This window comes from Ranitomeya variabilis, chromosome 7 (genome assembly GCF_051348905.1).
Source record: "Ranitomeya variabilis isolate aRanVar5 chromosome 7, aRanVar5.hap1, whole genome shotgun sequence".
NCBI lineage: Eukaryota > Metazoa > Chordata > Amphibia > Anura > Dendrobatidae > Ranitomeya > Ranitomeya variabilis.
Window position 1 is genome coordinate 2,175,280 of NC_135238.1, and position 26,137 is coordinate 2,201,416.

Genomic DNA, 26,137 nt, shown 5'->3' on the forward strand with positions numbered 1-26,137 from the left:
CACAGGCAAACAAAATTTATTGTGTTTATAAAATAAAATAGAACATAATAAATCCCAGAGCATCCCAAACCCCGAAACCAGGAAGAGTGGAGGGTGCAGGGCCACAACTGATGGGGGCTGCCCCCATGTGGACAGATCTTGCACAAGCCTATTCAGTTCTCATCGGGAGGACAGCGGTCACTTTGTACACGGAAGTGAAACAGGACGATAGAGACAGATGCCCCCGCCAGACGGTGCGAGGCATAAGCTGCAGTGTTCCACTGGGGCAGAGGAGGGGTAATGACAGGGTAGATGAGGGATTGGGGCAGGTGCAGCATCTTCCAGCATTCACTGCACCGCCTGCTCGTTAGCACTTCCGCTTGTTTCCTGCGGCTTCATCACATCGGGGAGTTCAGGAGGACTGGAGAAGGGATCCACCCGCAGAGGTTCAAAGGCTTCTCCTGAAAGACAGAAGGGTCAGCACCAGCCCAAAACCCCACACTGCGCCTCCCACCTCACGCCTCACTCACCCGAGCAGCGGAACGCTAGTCCCACGGTGGCGGGAGCCTGGGGCCGCGCGGTCTGGCTGGTGAAGCCGCAGTCACCCAAGGTCTTATTATCATCTAATAACTGGTCGTCCTAGAAGAGAAGACAGTGAGGAGCCGGCAGGGAAACAAAGAGTGGGGGAGGGGATGACAACACACCTTGTACAGACGCTGCTCCTCCGGGGGTCTCTTCAGGATCCCCTCCACAATTCTCTTCAGCTCATACACGGTCGTGTTCTCCTTTGCGTCAGTGAAAATGGTAGTTTTATTACGGCGGATCATCAAAAACACGTCCTGGAGGAAGAGAAGGAAGCCAGAGGCCAGTGAGAGCGGGCGAAAGGGGGCCAAGGGCGGGCGGACGGACGAGCGAGCGGGGGGCCATGGGCGGACGGACGAGCGAGCGGGGGGCCATGGGCGGACGGACGAGCGAGCGGGGGGCCATGGGCGGACGGACGAGCGAGCGGGGGGCCATGGGCGGACGGACGAGCGAGCGGGGGGCCATGGGCGGACGGACGAGCGAGCGGGGGGCCATGGGCGGACGGACGAGCGAGCGGGGGGCCAAGGGCGGACGGACGAGCGAGCGGGGGGCCAAGGGCGGACGGACGAGCGAGCGGGGGGCCAAGGGCGGACGGTCGAGCGAGCGGGGGGCCAAGGGCGGACGGACGAGCGAGCGGGGGGCCAAGGGCGGACGGACGAGCGAGCGGGGGGCCAAGGGCGGACGGACGAGCGAGCGGGGGGCCAAGGGCGGACGGACGAGCGAGCGGGGGGCCAAGGGCGGACGGACGAGCGGGGGGCCAAGGGCGGACGGACGAGCGAGCGGGGGGCCAAGGGCGGACGGACGAGCGAGCGGGGGGCCAAGGGCGGACGGACGAGCGAGCGGGGGGCCAAGGGCGGACGGACGAGCGAGCGGGGGGCCAAGGGCGGACGGACGAGCGAGCGGGGGGCCAAGGGCGGACGGACGAGCGAGCGGGGGGCCAAGGGCGGACGGACGAGCGAGCGGGGGGCCAAGGGCGGACGGACGAGCGAGCGGGGGGCCAAGGGCGGACGGACGAGCGAGCGGGGGGCCAAGGGCGGACGGACGAGCGAGCGGGGGGCCAAGGGCGGACGGACGAGCGAGCGGGGGGCCAAGGGCGGACGGACGAGCGAGCGGGGGGCCAAGGGCGGACGGACGAGCGAGCGGGGGGCCAAGGGCGGACGGACGAGCGAGCGGGGGGCCAAGGGCGGACGGACGAGCGAGCGGGGGGCCAAGGGCGGACGGACGAGCGAGCGGGGGGGCCAAGGGCGGACGGACGAGCGAGCGGGGGGCCAAGGGCGGACGGACGAGCGAGCGGGGGGCCAAGGGCGGACGGACGAGCGAGCGGGGGGCCAAGGGCGGACGGACGAGCGAGCGGGGGGCCAAGGGCGGACGGACGAGCGAGCGGGGGGCCAAGGGCGGACGGACGAGCGAGCGGGGGGCCAAGGGCGGACGGACGAGCGAGCGGGGGGCCAAGGGCGGACGGACGAGCGAGCGGGGGGCCAAGGGCGGACGGACGAGCGAGCGGGGGGCCAAGGGCGGACGGACGAGCGAGCGGGGGGCCAAGGGCGGACGGACGAGCGAGCGGGGGGCCAAGGGCGGACGGACGAGCGAGCGGGGGGCCAAGGGCGGACGGACGAGCGAGCGGGGGGCCAAGGGCGGACGGACGAGCGAGCGGGGGGCCAAGGGCGGACGGACGAGCGAGCGGGGGGCCAAGGGCGGACGGACGAGCGAGCGGGGGGCCAAGGGCGGACGGACGAGCGAGCGGGGGGCCAAGGGCGGACGGACGAGCGAGCGGGGGGCCAAGGGCGGACGGACGAGCGAGCGGGGGGCCAAGGGCGGACGGACGAGCGAGCGGGGGGCCAAGGGCGGACGGACGAGCGAGCGGGGGGCCAAGGGCGGACGGACGAGCGAGCGGGGGGCCAAGGGCGGACGGACGAGCGAGCGGGGGGCCAAGGGCGGACGGACGAGCGAGCGGGGGGCCAAGGGCGGACGGACGAGCGAGCGGGGGGCCAAGGGCGGACGGACGAGCGAGCGGGGGGCCAAGGGCGGACGGACGAGCGAGCGGGGGGCCAAGGGCGGACGAACATGCGAGTGGGGGGCCAAGGGCGAACGGACAAGCGAACGGGGCCCAAGATTGAAACAGCGCCCGCAAGCGGCAGGAGAGCAGACTCGGCTTGTCTATAAGAGCTGTTATTGTGTCGGCCATTACGGCCTCTTGTGTTCGGCACTCCACAGTCTGACTGCTCTAACTGTAAAGAACCCTTTCCTGTTTAGCTCCTGGAATCGCCTTTCTTCCACCCATAACGAGTGGAACAAAAAAAAAAAATATATATATATATATATATATATATATATATATATATATATATATATATATATATATATATATATATATATATATATAAATATTGGACATAATTTCACACAGAACCCGAAATATGGGCCAGACAAAATCGTGGGTAAACATCTTTTTACCCCGGAGTGGAGGCCACGCTTAACATAGAACTGAAATGCCAGAACCCAATTCCATGAAAAGATGTAACAGTGAAAAGTGTAGACCCTTGAGACAACAGTCAGAAGACGAGATGTGTATGGAGGTGGTTTGAATCTTGGTCCCATATACAGTCATGACCAAAAGTGTTGGCAACCCTGAAATTGCTCCAAATAATGAAGTATTTCTCCCAGAATATTATTGCAACTAGATGGTCGCCCGATTCTAACGCATCGGGCATTCTAGAATATGTATGCGTAGGGTATAGCGCAGCCCACGCAGTACACTGCGCAGCCCACGCAGTACACTGCGCAGCCCACGCAGTACACTGCGCAGCCCACGCAGTACACTGCGCAGCCCACGCAGTACACTGCGCAGCCCACATTGTATAGTCACGTAGTATATTGCCCAGCCACGTAGTATATTGCCCAGTCCATGTAGTGTATTGCCCAGCCACGTAGTATATTGCCCAGTCCATGTAGTATATTGCCCAGTCCATGTAGTATATTGCCCAGCCACGTAGTATGTTGCCCAGTCCATGTAGTATATTGCCCAGTCCATGTAGTATATTGCCCAGCCACGTAGTATATTGCCCAGCCACGTAGTATATTGCCCAGCCACGTAGTATATTGCCCAGCCACGTAGTATATTGCCCAGTCCATGTAGTATATTGCCCAGCCACGTAGTATATTGCCCAGCCACGTAGTATGTTGCCCAGTCCATGTAGTATATTGCCTAGCCACATAGTATATTGCCCAGTCCATGTAGTATATTGCCCAGCCACGTAGTACATAGCACAGCCCACGTAGTACATAGCACAGCCACGTAGTATATTGCCCAGTCCATGTAGTATATTGGCCAGTCCATGTAGTATATTGCCCAGCCACGTAGTATATTGCCCAGCCACGTAGTATATTGCCCAGTCCATGTAGTATATTGCCCAGCCACATAGTATATTGCCCAGTCCATGTAGTATATTGCCCAGCCACATAGTATATTGCCCAGTCCATGTAGTATATTGCCCAGCCACGTAGTACATAGCACAGCCCACGTAGTATATTGCCCAGTCCATGTAGTATATTGGCCAGCCAACGCAGTATATAGCAATGTGGGCATCATATCCCTGCTAAAAAAAAGAAATAAAATAAAAAATAGTGATATACTCACCTTCCGGCGAAGCGGTTACCGACGCGACGCTGCTGGTGCGCTCCGGTCTCAAGAGTGCATTGCGGTCTCGCGAGATGATGACGTAGCGGTCTCGTGAGACCGCAACGTCATCATCTCGTGAGACCGCAGCATGGAGCAGTTACCGGAACATCGCAAGCGGGAAAGTCCGGTTGTGGATCCGAGGGGCCGACGGACGGTGAGTATATAACGATTTTTTATTTTTTGTATTATTTTTAACATTACATCGTTTCACTATTCATGCCGCATAGGCAGCATGAATAGTGAAAAGGTGGTCACACAGGGTTAATAGCAGCGGTAACGGAGTGCATTACACCGCAGCATAACGCGGTCCGTTACCGCCGCCATTAACCCTGTGTGAGCAGTGACCGGAGGGGTGTATGCGGGCGCCGGGCAGTGAGTGCGGGGAGTAAGGAGCGGCCATTTTCTTCCGGACTGTGCGCGTCGCTGATTGGTCGCGGCAGCCATGACAGGCAGCTGGCGAGACCAATCAGCGAACGAATAACCGTTACAGACAGACAGACGGAAGTGACCCTTAGACAATTATATAGTAGATTATATTTGTTATACATATGTTCATTTACTTTGTGTATATCGGAACAGCACAATAAAAAACATTAAAAAAAAAGGCAAATTGGGCATAATTTCATACAAAACTACAAAAATGGGCAGACAAAATTGTTGGCACTTTGCCACAATTGTGGGTAAACAATTTGTTTCAAGCATGTGATCCTCGCCCAAACCTAGTTGTGGGCAATATGAAAATCACACCTGAAACCAGATAAAAGGGGAGAAGTTTACTCATTCTTTGCATTGTCTGTCCCACCCTGAGCACAGAGAACAGAGCGAGGAGAAGAGAACTGTTGGACGACTTGAAAACCAAAATTGTTTAACACTATCAACAATCTCAAGGTTACAAGTCCATCTCCGGAGATCTGGATGTTCCTTTGTCCACGGCGCACAACATAACCAAGACGCTTACAACCCATGGCACCGTAGCTAATCTGCCGGGTCCTGGACAGCAGATAATTGAGGAAAGGTTGTAATGCTGGGTAATCTGGATGGTGGATAAGCCTCAATCAAGCTCCAAAAGATATTTCAGCTGTCCTGTAGGCTCAGGACCCATCCACATGTGAATGAAATGAAACACTAAGGTAGGAGACCCTGGAGTACCCCATTGCTGACACGGATATAAAAATCTAGACTGCAGTGTGCCAAAATGAACTCAAGTAGCCAAAATCCTACTGCGAAAGCACCTCATGGACAGATGTGACCAAGACAGAACTATTTGGCAAAGCACATCATTCTACTATTTACTGAAAACAGAAAGACCTAAAGAGAAAAGAACACAGTACCTACAGTCAGATGAAGTGGAGGGTCAGAGATGTTTTGCTGTCTCTTGTACCGGGTGCCTTAACTGTGCAAGGCATCATGAAATCTGAAGATTACCAGTAGATTTTGGGTGGAAACGTAGTGCCCGGGGTCAGAAAGCTGGGTGTGTGTCCTAGGTCATGGGTCTTCCAGCAGGATAATGACCCCTAACATACATCAAGCAGCCCCCAGAGATAGATGGAAACAAAGGGCTGGAGAGTTCAGAAGTGGCAGCAATGAGTCTGGATCTAAATCCCATTGATGACTTGTGGAGAGATCTTACAATTGGTGTTTGGAGAAGACGCCTTCAGATAGGAGATCGGGAGCAGATTGTGAGGAGAGTCCTCCAAGATCCCGGCTGAGAGGAGGAAGAAGCTTGTGATGGTTATAGGAAGCCATTGATTGCAGTTATTTATTCCAAAGAGTGCAACCAAACAGAGGGTGATAATCGTGTCTGGACCATTTTGGGGGGTTTTGTGTGAAATTTTGTCCAATTTGCTTTTTTCTGTCCCAAAACAAACAAAGAATAAACCTGTGTATAACAAAACACGGGGAAGTGTAATAATGTTCTGGGAGAAACCGTTCATTTTCTGGAACGATATCAAGGGTGCCAACACTTGACCAAGGTAGTATCTGAGAAGACCGTGCACACCATGTACAGTGCAAGGACACTGGTCCAAGGCAGTATGTGAGGAGACCGTGCACACAGGGACAGTGCAAGGACACCGGACCAAGGCAGTATGTGAGGAGACCGTGCACACAGGGACAGTGCAAGGACACCGGACCAAGGCAGTATGTGAGGAGACCGTGCACACAGGGACAGTGCAAGGACACCGGACCAAGGCAGTATGTGAGGAGACCGTGCACACAGGGACAGTGCAAGGACACCGGACCAAGGCAGTATGTGAGGAGACCGTGCACACAGGGACAGTGCAAGGACACCGGACCAAGGCAGTATGTGAGGAGACCGTGCACACAGGGACAGTGCAAGGACACCGGACCAAGGCAGTATGTGAGGAGACCGTGCACACAGGGACAGTGCAAGGACACCGGACCAAGGCAGTACGTGAGGAGACCGTGCACACAGGGACAGTGCAAGGACACTGGACCAAGGCAGTATGTGAGGAGACCGTGCACACAGGGACAGTGCAAGGACACTGGACCAAGGCAGTATGTGAGGAGACCGTGCACACAGGGACAGTGCAAGGACACCGGACCAAGGCAGTATCTGAGGACACCGGTACCATGTACAGTGCAAGGACACCGGTCAGGAGTCTGTAGGTTCTCCCCAGGTTTCCTCCCACACTCCAAAGACCGATACGGAATGGAGATCCTGAGAGCCAACGGGGACCGCGATGATAATGGCGCTATAGAAGAACGGAAAAGAAATTATACCGGGGGATGAATATTTACTACATCCGGACGTGTGTATGTCACAATCTGAGGGCTGTATAATATTATATACACACACACACTATACTGAGGGCGGAGGATAGATTATATATCTGGGGGAGGGTATACACTGGAGTGGCGGGGAGGCATGTTATATACAATGCTGGAGGATATAGACTATATACGGGGGGCACATATACTGTGAGAGGGTATCTATAACAGGGAGCTGTATATACTGAGGGCGGAGGATAGATTATATACCTGGGGGGAGGGTATACACTGGAGTGGCGGGGAGGCATGTTATATACAATGCTGGAGGATATAGACTATATACGGGGGGCACATATACTGTGAGAGGGTATCTATAACAGGGAGCTGTATATACTGAGGGCGGAGGATAGATTATATACCTGGGGGGAGGGTATACACTGGAGTGGCGGGGAGGCATGTTATATACAATGCTGGAGGATATAGACTATATACGGGGGGCACATATATACTGTGAGAGGGTATCTATAACAGGGAGCTGTATATACTGAGGGCGGAGGATAGATTATATAACTGGGGGGAGGGTATACACTGGAGTGGTGGGGAGGCATGTTATATACAATGCTGGAGGATATAGACTATATACGGGGGGCACATATATACTGTGGGGGTATCTATAACGGAGCTGTATATACTGGGGCGGAGGATAGATTATATACCGGAGTGGTGGGGAGGCATGTTATATACAATGCTGGAGGATACAGACTATATACGGGGGGCACATATACTGTGAGAGGGTATCTATAACAGGGAGCTGTATATACTGGGGTATCGGGGTATATACTATATACAGGGCTGTATATACTGGGGTGTCAGGGTATATACGGGGGGCTGTATATACTGGGATGTCGGCATATATACTATATATGGAGGGCTGTATATACTATATATGAGGTGACCTCCCCTTTGAAAAAGCCATGGTGCGAAACGCGCGTCAGGGGTAGTGGGAAGGCAACACACAGACCGCGACCTACTATGGGTAAGTTCTCATTGGTCATATGTTATTGGCTACATTGATATGAGTATGTAGTATGTGTTGAGGGCGTTGTTCCCTCTGAGACTCTCTCTTATGGCAAGCACATAGTGTTACACCATCTCAGACTTACCCAGGTCGTATTTGGTAGTGTGCCCTATCTCTTACTGTACTGGTTGTTTATCCTCCTGTCCGCATGCTGGAATTTTGTCATGTATTCTATCATGCTGTTGTATTTTATCTACATGATATATTTCCTGTATCTTTAAATAAAATTTAGTGTTTTTCTACGATATTGAGTATCTATACTCCTTTTTTCGCTAGTATATACATGGGGGCTGTATATACTGGGGTGTCAGGGTATATACACTATATACAGGGACTGTATATACTGGGGTGTCGGGGTATATACTATACATGGGGGCTGTATATACAGGGGCTGCATATACTGGGCTGGCATGGTATATACTATATACAGGGGCTAGAGAACACTGATCATTGCAGAATATAGATCACTCGATCCCTAGTGGAAGGAACATGGAGACAATCTGCTAATGGATCAGTGACCGATCATTCAGATGAAAATATTGTTGGAAGTGGAACAAAACTAACGAGTGGTCGAAAAAAGGACCGAACCGCAGCTTGTAGGAAAGTAAGAAAGAAAGAACAATCCAGGTAAGAGTGGCAGCGAGGTAGAAAGACGACCAAAAGGTGCTGGATGTGCTCCGGGGAGGAGGTGAGCGGGCCAGTGTGCGAGATCTGTTCTGTACACCGTGGGTGTGGGGGTAGTAATGGCTAAATGCATAGATCAATGGATAACCCGTGCAGCATGAAGGTCCACCATAGCATCACACACACACAGGGTACAGTATGTAGATCCACCATAGCGTGACACACACAGGGTACAGTATGTAGATCCACCATAGCATCACACACACACAGGGTACAGTATGTAGATCCACCATAGCGTCACACACACACAGGGTACAGTATGTAGATCCACCATAGCATCACACACACAGGGTACAGTATGTAGATCCACCATAGCATCACACACACACAGGGTACAGTATGTAGATCCACCATAGCGTCACACACACAGGGTACAGTATGTAGATCCACCATAGCGTGACATACAGGGTACAGTATGTAGATCCACCATAGCGTCACACACACACAGGGTACAGTATGTAGATCCACCATAGCGTCACACACAGGGTCAGTATGTAGATCCACCATAGCGTGACACACACAGGGTACAGTATGTAGATCCACCATAGCGTCACACACAGGGTCAGTATGTAGATCCACCATAGCGTCACACACACAGGGTACAGTATGTAGATCCACCATAGCGTCACACACACAGGGTACAGTATGTAGATCCACCATAGCATCACACACACAGGGTACAGTATATAGATCCACCATAGCATCACACACACACAGGGTACAGTATGTAGATCCACCATAGCATCACACACACACAGGGTACAGTATGTAGATCCACCATAGCGTCACACACACACAGGGTACAGTATGTAGATCCACCATAGCGTGACACACACAGGGTACAGTATGTAGATCCACCATAGCGTCACACACAGGGTACAGTATGTAGATCCACCATAGCGTGACACACAGGGTACAGTATGTAGATCCACCATAGCGTCACACACACAGGGTACAGTATGTAGATCCACCATAGCGTCACACACACAGGGTACAGTATGTAGATCCACCATAGCGTCACACACACAGGGTACAGTATGTAGATCCACCATAGCGTCACACACACACGGTACAGTATGTAGATCCACCATAGCGTCACACACACAGGGTACAGTATGTAGATCCACCATAGCATCACACACACAGGGTACAGTATGTAGATCCACCATAGCGTCACACACACAGGGTACAGTATGTAGATCCACCATAGCATCACACACACACAGGGTACAGTATATAGATCCACCATAGCATCACACACACACAGGGTACAGTATGTAGATCCACCATAGCGTCACACACACAGGGTACAGTATGTAGATCCACCATAGCGTGACACACACAGGGTACAGTATGTAGATCCACCATAGCATCACATACACACAGGGTACAGTATGTAGATCCACCATAGCGTCACACACACACAGGGTACAGTATGTAGATCCACCATAGCGTCACACACACAGGGTACAGTATGTAGATCCACCATAGCGTGACACACACACAGGGTACAGTATGTAGATCCACCATAGCATCACACACACAGGGTACAGTATGTAGATCCACCATAGCGTCACACACGCAGGGTACAGTATGTAGATCCACCATAGCGTGACACACACAGGGTACAGTATGTAGATCCACCATAGCATCACATACACACAGGGTACAGTATGTAGATCCACCATAGCGTGACACACACAGGGTACAGTATGTAGATCCACCATAGCATCACACACAGGGTACAGTATGTAGATCCACCATAGCGTCACACACAGGGTACAGTATGTAGATCCACCATAGCGTCACACACACACAGGGTACAGTATGTAGATCCACCATAGCGTCACACACACAGGGTACAGTATGTAGATCCACCATAGCGTCACACACACAGGGTACAGTATGTAGATCCACCATAGCATCACACACACAGGGTACAGTATGTAGATCCACCATAGCGTCACACACACAGGGTACAGTATGTAGATCCACCATAGCGTCACACACACGGTACAGTATGTAGATCCACCATAGCGTCACACACACAGGGTACAGTATGTAGATCCACCATAGCATCACACACACACAGGGTACAGTATGTAGATCCACCATAGCGTCACACACACAGGGTACAGTATGTAGATCCACCATAGCATCACACACACAGGGTACAGTATGTAGATCCACCATAGCGTGACACACAGGGTACAGTATGTAGATCCACCATAGCGTCACACACACAGGGTACAGTATGTAGATCCACCATAGCGTCACACACACACAGGGTACAGTATGTAGATCCACCATAGCGTCACACACACACAGGGTACAGTATGTAGATCCACCATAGCGTCACACACACACGGTACAGTATGTAGATCCACCATAGCGTCACACACACAGGGTACAGTATGTAGATCCACCATAGCATCACACACACAGGGTACAGTATGTAGATCCACCATAGCGTCACACACAGGGTACAGTATGTAGATCCACCATAGCGTCACACACACAGGGTACAGTATGTAGATCCACCATAGCGTCACACACACAGGGTACAGTATGTAGATCCACCATAGCGTCACACACAGGGTACAGTATGTAGATCCACCATAGCGTCACACACACACAGGGTACAGTATGTAGATCCACCATAGCGTGACACACACACAGGGTACAGTATGTAGATCCACCATAGCGTGACACACACACACAGGGTACAGTATGTAGATCCACCATAGCGTCACACACACAGGGTACAGTATGTAGATCCACCATAGCGTCACACACACACAGGGTACAGTATGTAGATCCACCATAGCGTCACACACACACAGGGTACAGTATGTAGATCCACCATAGCGTCACACACACACGGTACAGTATGTAGATCCACCATAGCGTCACACACACAGGGTACAGTATGTAGATCCACCATAGCATCACACACACAGGGTACAGTATGTAGATCCACCATAGCGTCACACACACAGGGTACAGTATGTAGATCCACCATAGCATCACACACACAGGGTACAGTATATAGATCCACCATAGCATCACACACACAGGGTACAGTATGTAGATCCACCATAGCGTCACACACACAGGGTACAGTATGTAGATCCACCATAGCATCACACACACAGGGTACAGTATGTAGATCCACCATAGCGTGACACACACACAGGGTACAGTATGTAGATCCACCATAGCGTCACACACACAGGGTACAGTATGTAGATCCACCATAGCGTCACACACACAGGGTACAGTATGTAGATCCACCATAGCATCACACACACAGGGTACAGCATGTAGATCCACCATAGCATCACACACACACAGGGTACAGTATGTAGATCCACCATAGCGTGACACACACACAGGGTACAGTATGTAGATCCACCATAGCGTCACACACACAGGGTACAGTATGTAGATCCACCATAGCGTGACACACACAGGGTACAGTATGTAGATCCACCATAGCATCACACACAGGGTACAGTATGTAGATCCACCATAGCGTCACACACACAGGGTACAGTATGTAGATCCACCATAGCGTCACACACACAGGGTACAGTATGTAGATCCACCATAGCGTCACACACACAGGGTACAGTATGTAGATCCACCATAGCGTCACACACACAGGGTACAGTATGTAGATCCACCATAGCATCACACACACACAGGGTACAGTATGTAGATCCACCATAGCGTCACACACACAGGGTACAGTATGTAGATCCACCATAGCGTCACACACACAGGGTACAGTATGTAGATCCACCATAGCGTCACATACAGGGTACAGTATGTAGATCCACCATAGCGTCACACACACACACACACACACACACACACACACACAGGGTACAGTATGTAGATCCACCATAGCGTGACACACACAGGGTACAGTATGTAGATCCACCATAGCGTCACACACACAGGGTACAGTATATAGATCCATCATAGCATCACACACAGGGTACAGTATGTAGATCCACCATAGCATCACACACACAGGGTACAGTATGTAGATCCACCATAGCATCACACACACAGGGTACAGTATGTAGATCCACCATAGCGTCACACACACAGGGTACAGTATGTAGATCCACCATAGCGTCACACACACACAGGGTACAGTATGTAGATCCACCATAGCATCACACACACACAGGGTACAGTATGTAGATCCACCATAGCGTCACACACACAGGGTACAGTATGTAGATCCACCATTGCGTCACACACAGGGTACAGTATGTAGATCCACCATAGCGTCACATACAGGGTACAGTATGTAGATCCACCATAGCATCACACACACACACAGGGTACAGTATGTAGATCCACCATAGCGTGACACACACACAGGGTACAGTATGTAGATCCACCATAGCGTGACACACACACAGGGTACAGTATGTAGATCCACCATAGCGTGACACACACAGGGTACAGTATGTAGATCCACCATAGCATCACACACACACAGGGTACAGTATGTAGATCCACCATAGCGTCACACACACAGGGTACAGTATGTAGATCCACCATAGCGTCACACACACACAGGGTACAGTATGTAGATCCACCATAGCGTCACACACACAGGGTACAGTATGTAGATCCACCATAGCATCACACACACAGGGTACAGTATGTAGATCCACCATAGCATCACACACACACACAGGGTACAGTATGTAGATCCACCATAGCGTGACACACACACAGGGTACAGTATGTAGATCCACCATAGCGTCACACACACACAGGGTACAGTATGTAGATCCACCATAGCATCACACACACACAGGGTACAGTATGTAGATCCACCATAGCGTCACACACACAGGGTACAGTATGTAGATCCACCATAGCATCACACACACACAGGGTACAGTATGTAGATCCACCATAGCATCACACACACAGGGTACAGTATGTAGATCCACCATAGCGTCACACACACAGGGTACAGTATGTAGATCCACCATAGCGTCATACAGGGTACAGTATGTAGATCCACCATAGCATCACACACACACAGGGTACAGTATGTAGATCCACCATAGCGTGACACACACACACAGGGTACAGTATGTAGATCCACCATAGCGTCACACACAGGGTACAGTATGTAGATCCACCATAGCATCACACACACAGGGTACAGTATGTAGATCCACCATAGCGTCACACACACAGGGTACAGTATGTAGATCCACCATAGCGTCACACACACACAGGGTACAGTATGTAGATCCACCATAGCGTCACACACACACAGGGTACAGTATGTAGATCCACCATAGCATCACACACACACAGGGTACAGTATGTAGATCCACCATAGCATCACACACACAGGGTACAGTATGTAGATCCACCATAGCGTCACACACAGGGTACAGTATGTAGATCCACCATAGCGTCACACACACAGGGTACAGTATGTAGATCCACCATTGCGTCACACACAGGGTACAGTATGTAGATCCACCATAGCATCACACACACACACAGGGTACAGTATGTAGATCCACCATAGCATGACACACACACAGGGTACAGTATGTAGATCCACCATAGCGTGACACACACACAGGGTACAGTATGTAGATCCACCATAGCGTGACACACACAGGGTACAGTATGTAGATCCACCATAGCGTCACACACACAGGGTACAGTCTGTAGATCCACCATAGCGTCACACACACAGGGTACAGTATGTAGATCCACCATAGCGTCACACACACAGGATACAGTATGTAGATCCACCATAGCGTCACACACACAGGGTACAGTATGTAGATCCACCATAGCGTCACACACACAGGGTACAGTATGTAGATCCACCATAGCGTCACACACACACAGGGTACAGTATGTAGATCCACCATAGCATCACACACACAGGGTACAGTATGTAGATCCACCATAGCGTCACACACACAGGGTACAGTCTGTAGATCCACCATAGCGTCACACACACAGGGTACAGTATGTAGATCCACCATAGCGTCACACACACAGGATACAGTATGTAGATCCACCATAGCGTCACACACACAGGGTACAGTATGTAGATCCACCATAGCGTCACACACACAGGGTACAGTATGTAGATCCACCATAGCGTCACACACACAGGGTACAGCATGTAGATCCACCATTGCGTCACACACAGGGTACAGTATGTAGATCCACCATAGCGTCACACACACACAGGGTACAGTATGTAGATCCACCATAGCGTCACATACAGGGTACAGTATGTAGATCCACCATAGCATCACACACACACACAGGGTACAGTATGTAGATCCACCATAGTGTGACACACACACAGGGTACAGTATGTAGATCCACCATAGCGTGACACACACAGGGTACAGTATGTAGATCCACCATAGCGTGACACACACAGGGTACAGTATGTAGATCCACCATAGCATCACACACACACAGGGTACAGTATGTAGATCCACCATAGCATCACACACACAGGGTACAGTATGTAGATCCACCATAGCGTCACACACACAGGGTACAGTCTGTAGATCCACCATAGCGTCACACACAGGGTACAGTATGTAGATCCACCATAGCGTCACACACACACAGGGTACAGTATGTAGATCCACCATAGCGTCACACACACACAGGGTACAGTATGTAGATCCACCATAGCGTCACACACACAGGGTACAGTATGTAGATCCACCATAGCGTCACACACACAGGGTACAGTATGTAGATCCACCATAGCGTCACACACACACAGGGTACAGTATGTAGATCCACCATAGCGTCACACACACACAGGGTACAGTATGTAGATCCACCATAGCGTCACACACACAGGGTACAGTATGTAGATCCACCATAGCGTCACACACACACAGGGTACAGTATGTAGATCCACCATAGCGTGACACACACAGGGTACAGTATGTAGATCCACCATAGCATCACACACACACAGGGTACAGTATGTAGATCCACCATAGCATCACACACACAGGGTACAGTATGTAGATCCACCATAGCGTCACACACACAGGGTACAGTATGTAGATCCACCATAGCGTCACACACACAGGGTACAGTATGTAGATCCACCATAGCGTCACACACACACAGGGTACAGTATGTAGATCCACCATAGCGTCACACACACAGGGTACAGTATGTAGATCCACCATAGCGTCACACACACACAGGGTACAGTATGTAGATCCACCATAGCGTGACACACACAGGGTACAGTATGTAGATCCACCATAGCATCACACACACACAGGGTACAGTATGTAGATCCACCATAGCATCACACACACAGGGTACAGTATGTAGATCCACCATAGCGTCACACACACAGGGTACAGTATGTAGATCCACCATAGCGTCACACACAGGGTACAGTCTGTAGATCCACCATAGCGTCACACACAGGGTACAGTATGTAGATCCACCATAGCGTCACACACAGGGTACAGTATGTAGATCCACCATAGCGTCACACACACAGGGTACAGTATGTAGATCCACCATAGCGTCACACACACACAGGGTACAGTATGTAGATCCACCATAGCGTCACACACACAGGGTACAGTATGTAGATCCACCATAGCGTCACACACACAGGGTACAGTATGTAGATCCACCATAGCGTCACACACACAGGGTACAGTATGTAGATCCACCATAGCGTCACACACAGGGTACAGTATGTAGATCCACCATAGCGTCACACACAGGGTACAGTATGTAGATCCACCATAGCGTCACACACAGGGTACAGTATGTAGATCCACCATAGCGTCACACACAGGGTACAGTATTAAAAACATAAATCAAAAAGGACGTGATTGAAATACAAAATAATTTATACAAATATGGAGATTATACCCAAATAAGATATGAAAATAGATAAAATTAAAAAAAATCCATACGTCCAACCGACGCCAGTGAAAAGCCACTCAAATATCAATAAGCCCAAAACATTAATGAGGTTTAAGAAGGAATTAGCATAAAATATAAAAATACCCAATAATGTATAAAAAAGGACAATAATAGAGAAGAAACACGGCTTTTATCTGAGGCGATTAGCAAAAAAAAAATGACACTAGTGAAAAAAAGGGCAGGCACACAAAAACACAACACACCACTCCAGGGAGCACACCCATGCAACACCACTCCGGGGAGCACACCCATGCAACACCACTCCGGGGAGCACACCCATGCAACACCACTCCGGGGAGCACACCCATGCAACACCACTCCGGGGAGCACACCCATGCAACACCACTCCGGGGAGCACACCCATGCAACACCACTCCGGGGAGCACACCCATGCAACACCACTCCGGGGAGCACACCCATGCAACACCACTCCGGGGAGCACACCCATGCAACACCACTCCGGGGAGCACACCCATGCAACACCACTCCGGGGAGCACACCCATGCAACACCACTCCGGGGAGCACACCCATGCAACACCACTCCGGGGAGCACACCCATGCAACACCACTCCGGGGAGCACACCCATGCAACACCACTCCGGGGAGCACACCCATGCAACACCACTCCGGGGAGCACACCCATGCAACACCACTCCGGGGAGCACACCCATGCAACACCACTCCGGGGAGCACACCCATGCAACACCACTCCAGGGAGCACACCCATGCAACACCACTCCAGGGAGCACACCCATGCAACACCACTCCAGGGAGCACACCCATGCAACACCACTCCAGGGAGCACACCCATGCAACACCACTCCAGGGAGCACACCCATGCAACACCACTCCAGGGAGCACACCCATGCAACACCACTCCAGGGAGCACACCCATGCAACACCACTCCAGGGAGCACACCCATGCAACACCACTCCAGGGAGCACACCCATGCAACACCACTCCAGGGAGCACACCCATGCAACACCACTCCAGGGAGCACACCCATGCAACACCACTCCAGGGAGCACACCCATGCAACACCACTCCAGGGAGCACACCCATGCAACACCACTCCAGGGAGCACACCCATGCAACACCACTCCAGGGAGCACACCCATGCAACACCACTCCAGGGAGCACACCCATGCAACACCACTCCAGGGAGCACACCCATGCAACACCACTCCAGGGAGCACACCCATGCAACACCACTCCAGGGAGCACACCCATGCAACACCACTCCAGGGAGCACACCCATGCAACACCACTCCAGGGAGCACACCCATGCAACACCACTCCAGGGAGCACACCCATGCAACACCACTCCAGGGAGCACACCCATGCAACACCACTCCAGGGAGCACACCCATGCAACACCACTCCAGGGAGCACACCCATGCAACACCACTCCAGGGAGCACACCCATGCAACACCACTCCAGGGAGCACACCCATGCAACACCACTCCAGGGAGCACACCCATGCAACACCACTCCAGGGAGCACACCCATGCAACACCACTCCAGGGAGCACACCCATGCAACACCACTCCAGGGAGCACACCCATGCAACACCACTCCAGGGAGCACACCCATGCAACACCACTCCAGGGAGCACACCCATGCAACACCACTCCAGGGAGCACACCCATGCAACACCACTCCAGGGAGCACACCCATGCAACACCACTCCAGGGAGCACACCCATGCAACACCACTCCAGGGAGCACACCCATGCAACACCACTCCAGGGAGCACACCCATGCAACACCACTCCAGGGAGCACACCCATGCAACACCACTCCAGGGAGCACACCCATGCAACACCACTCCAGGGAGCACACCCATGCAACACCACTCCAGGGAGCACACCCATGCAACACCACTCCAGGGAGCACACCCATGCAACACCACTCCAGGGAGCACACCCATGCAACACCACTCCAGGGAGCACACCCATGCAACACCACTCCAGGGAGCACACCCATGCAACACCACTCCAGGGAGCACACCCATGCAACACCACTCCAGGGAGCACACCCATGCAACACCACTCCAGGGAGCACACCCATGCAACACCACTCCAGGGAGCACACCCATGCAACACCACTCCAGGGAGCACACCCATGCAACACCACTCCAGGGAGCACACCCATGCAACACCACTCCAGGGAGCACACCCATGCAACACCACTCCAGGGAGCACACCCATGCAACACCACTCCAGGGAGCACACCCATGCAACACCACTCCAGGGAGCACACCCATGCAACACCACTCCAGGGAGCACACCCATGCAACACCACTCCAGGGAGCACACCCATGCAACACCACTCCAGGGAGCACACCCATGCAACACCACTCCAGGGAGCACACCCATGTAACACCACTCCAGGGAGCACACCCATGTAAAACCACTCCAGGGAGCACACCCATGTAAAACCACTCCAGGGAGCACACCCATGTAACACCACTCCAGGGAGCACACCCATGTAAAACCACTCCAGGGAGCACACCCATGTAACACCACTCCAGGGAGCACACCCATGTAAAACCACTCCAGGGAGCACACAACTACATAAACGGGGACGAAAATGACAATAATAAATGATCATTCATTATGGCAAAATTCATAAATGTTAACCCAGTCCCACAGAAACACCCGACAACGCCACTGAGCATACACCACCGTTTATACACCACCTGAAGAAAATCCTATAACATACTATTAAAAATGCAGATAACCACATGAACCAAATAAAGAGAAATAATATTAATAAATAAAAGATGAAAAATAAAAAAATAAATCAGACCCACAATGTAATATATAGGGTGGGCCATGTATACACCTAAATAACATGGGAATGGTTGGTGATAACTTCCTATTTGTGGCACATTAGTGTACGCGAGGGAGACAACTTTTTAAGATGGGTGGTGACCATGGCGGCCATTTTGGATCAACTTTATTTTTTCCCAATGGGACGAGGGTCATGTGACACAAAACTTATTGAAAATTTCACAAGAAAAACAATGGTGTGCTTGGTTTTAATGTAACTTTATTCTTTCATGAGTTATTTACAAGTTTCTATTTTTTGCAGCCACTGACATGTTGCGAAGGTTAACACAGGAGGAGCGGATAGAAATTGTGTTGATGTCTGGTGAACGCAGCACCGGGGTCATTGCAGCAGATTATAATGCAAGACACCATGCGCAAGAAAACGGTCTCCATTCCCATGTTATTTAGGTGTATACACAAATGGCCACCCAAAAAAGTTTGCCTCATCACTGAACATAATGTCCTGTGTAAACTGAGGGTCCGGTTCCAATTTTTGTTTTGCCCATTCCGCAGATTCATCGTGCCGATCTGGCATCAGTCGAACGTCCCTTCAGTGGATATTACAAATGGCTCCTTACTAAATCCAGCTGCTGCAGAACCTCAACGAGGATGACCCAGATCGGCCACTGAATCTACAGAATGAGCAAAACAAAAATTGGAACCGGACCCTCAGTTTACACAGGACAATATGTTCAGTGATGAGGCAAACTTTGGAGTGGCAGAGTATATACTATACTGTTGTGCTCAAAAGTTTACATAGCCAAAATTCTGCCGGGGTTTCTTGGCCTTTTTCAGAGAATATGAATGATAACACCTCCACTCATGGTCAGTGGTTGGGTGAAGCCATTTATTGTCAAACTACTGCGTTTTCTCTCTTTAAATCATAATGACAGCCCAAAACATCCACATGACCCTGATCAGAAGTTCACATACCCCATTTCTTAATACCGTGTATTGCCCCCTCTTACATCAATGACAGCTTGGAGTCTTTTGTGGTAGTTGTGGATGAGGTTCTTTATTTTCTCAGATGGTAAAGCTGCCCACTCTTCTTGGGTAAAAGCCTCCAGTTCCTGTAAATTCCTGGGCTGTCTAGCATGAGCTGTACGCTTGAGATCTCCCCAGAGTGGCTCAATGATATTGAGGTCAGGAGACTGAGATGGCCACTGCAGAACCTTCACTTTGTTCTGCTGTAGCCAATGACAGGTCGACTTGGCCTTGTGTTTTGGTTTGTCGTCATATTGGAACATCAAAGTACGTCCAATGTGCAGCTTCCGGGCTGATGAGTGCAAATTTGCCTCCAGTATTTGCTGATAACGTGCTGCATTCATCTTTCCTTCAACTCTGATCAACTTTCCTGTGCCTTTGTAGCTCACACATCCCCAAAACATCAGCGATCCACCTCTGTGCTTTACAGTAGGAATGGTGTTCCTTTCATCATAGACCTTGTTGACCTCTCTCCAAATGTAAAGTTTATGATTGTGGCCAGAAAGTTCAATTTTGGTCTCATCACTCCAAATTACCTTGTTCCAGAAGTTTTGAGGCTTGTCTCTGCGCTGTTTTGCATATTGTAATCAAGATACTTTGTGGCATTTGTGCAGTAATGGCTTTCTTCTGGTGACTCGACCATGCAGACCAATTTTCTTCAAGTGCCTCCTTATTGTGCATCCTGAAACAGCCGCACCGCTAGTTTTCAGAGAGTCCGGTATTTCAGCTGATGTTATTTGTGGGTTTTTCTTTGCATCCTGAACACTTTTCCTGGCAGTTATGGACGACATTTTTGTTGGTCTACCTGACCGTGGTTTTGTTTATACAGAGCCCCTGATTTTCCATTTGTTAATCACAGTGTGAACGCTGCTGACTGGCATTATCAATTCCTTGGATATCTTTTTGTATCCCTTTCCTGTTTTATGCAGTTCAACTACCTTTTACTGTAGATCCGCTGACAATTCTTCTGCTTTCCCCATGACTCACAATCCAGAAATGTCAGTGGCTGGATGAAAGATGCAAGAGTCTGTCTGGATCCCAGAAACTCACTCAGCTTTTATGCACACACACTGATTACAAGCAAACAGGTCAAAGGTGAGGATTAGTGATGAGTGAGTGAACTCGTTACTCGGGTGGTCCAGAGTATTTGTGACTGCTCGGAGATTTAGTTTTAGTTGACGCAGCTGCATGATTTACGGCTGATAGACAGATTGAATACATGTGGGGATTCCCTAGCAACCAGGCAACCCCCACATGTACTTAGGCTGGCTAGTAGCCATAAATCATGCAAATGTGTAAAAAAAACCTAAATCTCGAGCAGTCACAAATACTCGGGACCCCCCAAGCAACGAGTACACTCGCTCATCATTAGTGAGGATGTTACATTCAGTAGCCAGTCAAACCCATCAACTTCTGTGCATGTTATCAGCCAAAATCTCCAGGGTGTGTAAACTTTTGATCAGGGTCATGTGGATGTTTTGGGCTGTCATTATGATTTATAAAGAGAAAACACAGTAGTCTGACAATAAATGGCTTCACCCAACCACTAACCATGAGCGGAGAAAAAGATTTGGTGTTATCATTCATATTCTCTGAGAAAAAGGCCAAGAAAGCAAAAATTCTGCCGGGGTATGTAAACTTCTGAGCCTGACTGTATATACGCAGGTCTGACATTACACATAGGGGTCTCCTGTACCGCAGGATATATACGGGGCAATATATTATACACAGGGCTATATATTATATACAGGGCTATATATTATACACGGGGGTCTCCAGTACCGCAGTATATATATGGGGCTATATATTATATACAGGGCTATATATTATACACGGGGGTCTCCAGTACCGCAGTGTATATATGGGGCTATATATTATATACAGGGCTATATATTATACACGGGGGTCTCCAGTACCGCAGGATATATACGGGGCAATATATTATACACAGGGCTATATATTATACACGGGGGTCTCCTGTACAGCAGTATATATAAGGGGGCTATATATTATACACGGGGGTCTCCTGTACAGCAGTATATACACAGGGCTATATATTATACACAGGGGTCTCCACTACCGCAGTATATATACGGGGCTATATATTATATACAGGGCAATATATTATACACGGGGGTCTCCTGTACCGCAGTATATACACAGGGCTATATATTATACACAGGGGTCTCCACTACCGCAGTATATATACGGGGCTATATATTATATACAGGGCAATATATTATACACGGGGGTCTCCTGTACCGCAGTATATACACAGGGCTATATATTATACACAGGGGTCTCCACTACCGCAGTATATATACGGGGCTATATATTATATACAGGGCAATATATTATACACGGGGGTCTCCTGTACCGCAGTATATACACAGGGCTATATATTATACGCGGGGGGGTCTCCGGTCCCGCACTATATACACGCGGGGGGGTCTCCGGTCCCGCACTATATACACGCGGGGGGGGGTCTCCGGTCCCGCACTATATACACGCGGGGGGGTCTCCGGTCCCGCACTATATACACGCGGGGGGTCTCCGGTCCCGCACTATATACACGCGGGAGGTCTCCGGTCCCGCACTATATACACGCGGGGGGTCTCCGGTCCCGCACTATATACACGCGGGGGTCTCCGGTCCCGCACTATATACACACGCGGGGAGTCTCCGGTCCCGCACTATATACACACGCGGGGGGTCTCCGGCCCCGCACTATATACACGCGGGGGGGTCTCCGGTCCCGCACTATATACACGCGGGGGGTCTCCGGTCCCGCACTATATACACGCGGGAGGTCTCCGGTCCCGCACTATATACACGCGGGGGGTCTCCGGTCCCGCACTATATACACGCGGGGGTCTCCGGTCCCGCACTATATACACACGCGGGGAGTCTCCGGTCCCGCACTATATACACACGCGGGGGTCTCCGGTCCCGCACTATATACACACGCGGGGGTCTCCGGTCCCGCACTATATACACACGCGGGGGTCTCCGGTCCCGCACTATATACACACGCGGGGGTCTCCGGTCCCGCACTATATACACGCGGGGGTCTCCGGTCCCGCACTATATACACGCGGGGGTCTCCGGTCCCGCACTATATACACACGCGGGGGTCTCCTGTACAGCACTATATACACGGGGGTCTCCGGTCCCGCACTATACACACGGGGGTCTCCGTTCCCGCACTATACACACGGGGGTCTCCTGTACAGCACTATATACACACGGGGGTCTCCGGTCCCGCACTATATACACACGGGGGTCTCCGTTCCCGCACTATACACACGGGGGTCTCCTGTACAGCACTATATACACACGGGGGTCTCCGATCCCGCACTATATACACACGGGGGTCTCCGGCCCCGCACTATATACATACGGGGGTCTCCGGTCCCGCACTATATACATACGGGGGTCTCCGGTCCCGCACTATATACATACGGGGGTCTCCGGCCCCGCACTATATACATACGGGGGTCTCCGGCCCCGCACTATATACATACGGGGGTCTCCGGCCCCGCACTATATACACACGGGGGTCTCCGGTCCCGCACTATATACACACGGGGGTCTCCGGTCCCGCACTATATACACACGGGGGTCTCCGGGCCCGCACTATATACACACATGTGGATCTCCGGTCCCGCACTATATACACACACATGGATCTCCTGTACAGCACTATACACACGGGGGTCTCTGGCCCCGCACCATATACACGGGGGTCTCCGGCCCCGCACTATATACACACGGGGGTCTCCGGCCCCGCACTATATACACACGGGGGTCTCCTGTACAGCACTATATACATACGGGGGTCTCCGGTCCCGCACTATATACACACGGGGGTCTCCGGGCCCGCACTATATACACACGGGGGTCTCCGGGCCCGCACTATATACACACGGGGGTCTCCGGTCCCGCACTATACACACGGGGGTCTCCGGTCCCGCACTATATACACACGGGGGTCTCCGGGCCCGCACTATATACACACGGGGGTCTCCGGGCCCGCACTATATACACACGGGGGTCTCCGGGCCCGCACTATATACACGGGGGTCTCCGGGCCCGCACTATATACACACGGGGGTCTCCGGTCCCGCACTATATACACACGGGGGTCTCCGGGCCCGCACTATATACACACGGGGGTCTCCGGGCCCGCACTATATACACACGGGGGTCTCCGGGCCCGCACTATATACACGGGGGTCTCCGGGCCCGCACTATATACACACGGGGGTCTCCGGCCCCGCACTATATACACACGGGGGTCTCCGGCCCCGCACTATATACACACGGGGGTCTCCGGGCCCGCACTATATACACACGGGGGTCTCCGGGCCCGCACTATATACATACGGGGGTCTCCGGTCCCGCACTATATACACACGGGGGTCTCCGGGCCCGCACTATATACACACGGGGGTCTCCGGGCCCGCACTATATACACACGGGGGTCTCCGGGCCCGCACTATATACACACGGGGGTCTCCGGGCCCGCACTATATACACACGGGGGTCTCCGGGCCCGCACTATATACACACGGGGGTCTCCGGGCCCGCACTATATACACACGGGGGTCTCCGGGCCCGCACTATATACACACGGGGGTCTCCGGGCCCGCACTATATACACACGGGGGTCTCCGGGCCCGCACTATATACACACGGGGGTCTCCGGGCCCGCACTATATACACACGGGGGTCTCCGGGCCCGCACTATATACACACGGGGGTCTCCGGGCCCGCACTATATACACACGGGGGTCTCCGGGCCCGCACTATATACACACGGGGGTCTCCGGGCCCGCACTATATACACACGGGGGTCTCCGGTCCCGCACTATACACACGGGGGTCTCCGGGCCCGCACTATATACACGCGGGGGTCTCCGGTCCCGCACTATATACACACGCGGGGGTCTCCTGTACAGCACTATATACACGGGGGTCTCCGGTCCCGCACTATACACACGGGGGTCTCCTGTACAGCACTATATACACACGGGGGTCTCCTGTACAGCACTATATACACACGGGGGTCTCCGGGCCCGCACTATATACACACAGGGGTCTCCGGGCCCGCACTATATACACGGGGGTCTCCGGTCCCGCACCATGTACTGACGTCGCGCACGGGCCGCCATCTTGTGAGTGGCGCCGGTGTCGCCGCTCCCGGGTGTCTTCCCGTCGGCCGCCATGGTGGGGCAGTGGGGGGGCGCTGGTCCCGCACAGTGGCCGCTCGGTCTCCGCTGGCGGCCGCACTCCGCCATGATGAGAAGGTCAGTATTGCAGCGCGGCGGCCTCGTACACAGCAGGAGCAACCCGTCTCCTCCCGCAGCGCTGCCGCCTCCGCCCGAGCACAGCACGTCCGCAGCTCCCCACGCCTCCCATACTCACCATCCCGGCCGTGTCCGCCCGTCCGTCACGGGGAGGCTGTGACCAGACAAAGAGCCAGCGCCCGACACTGCACTCCGACTATCTTCTGACCTTCCTCCCAGTGTGCACAGCGCCGCGCAGTCGCTCATTTACCTACCAACGCCATCTTGTGCGTGGC

General features: G+C 52.1%; 2 protein-coding genes across 2 annotated transcripts in view; one reads left to right on the forward strand and one right to left on the reverse strand.

Moving 5' to 3' along the window:
• On the reverse strand, window positions 1–26,132 carry ELOB (elongin B). Its single transcript, XM_077273648.1, has 4 exons — window positions 25,981–26,132; window positions 684–818; window positions 510–618; window positions 1–440 (listed from the first exon to the last, which is right to left on the reverse strand). Exons 1-4 carry the CDS (start codon window positions 25,981–25,983, stop codon window positions 328–330), a joined length of 360 nt encoding a protein of 119 aa, XP_077129763.1. The 5' UTR covers window positions 25,984–26,132; the 3' UTR covers window positions 1–327.
• Window positions 25,703–26,137, forward strand: part of PKMYT1 (protein kinase, membrane associated tyrosine/threonine 1) — a 103,236-nt gene continuing 102,801 nt past the window's right edge. Inside the window, exon 1 of the mRNA XM_077273641.1 lies at window positions 25,703–25,862. The gene's annotated coding sequence lies outside the window, so the exon portion shown is untranslated. The remainder of the gene's footprint in view (window positions 25,863–26,137) is intronic.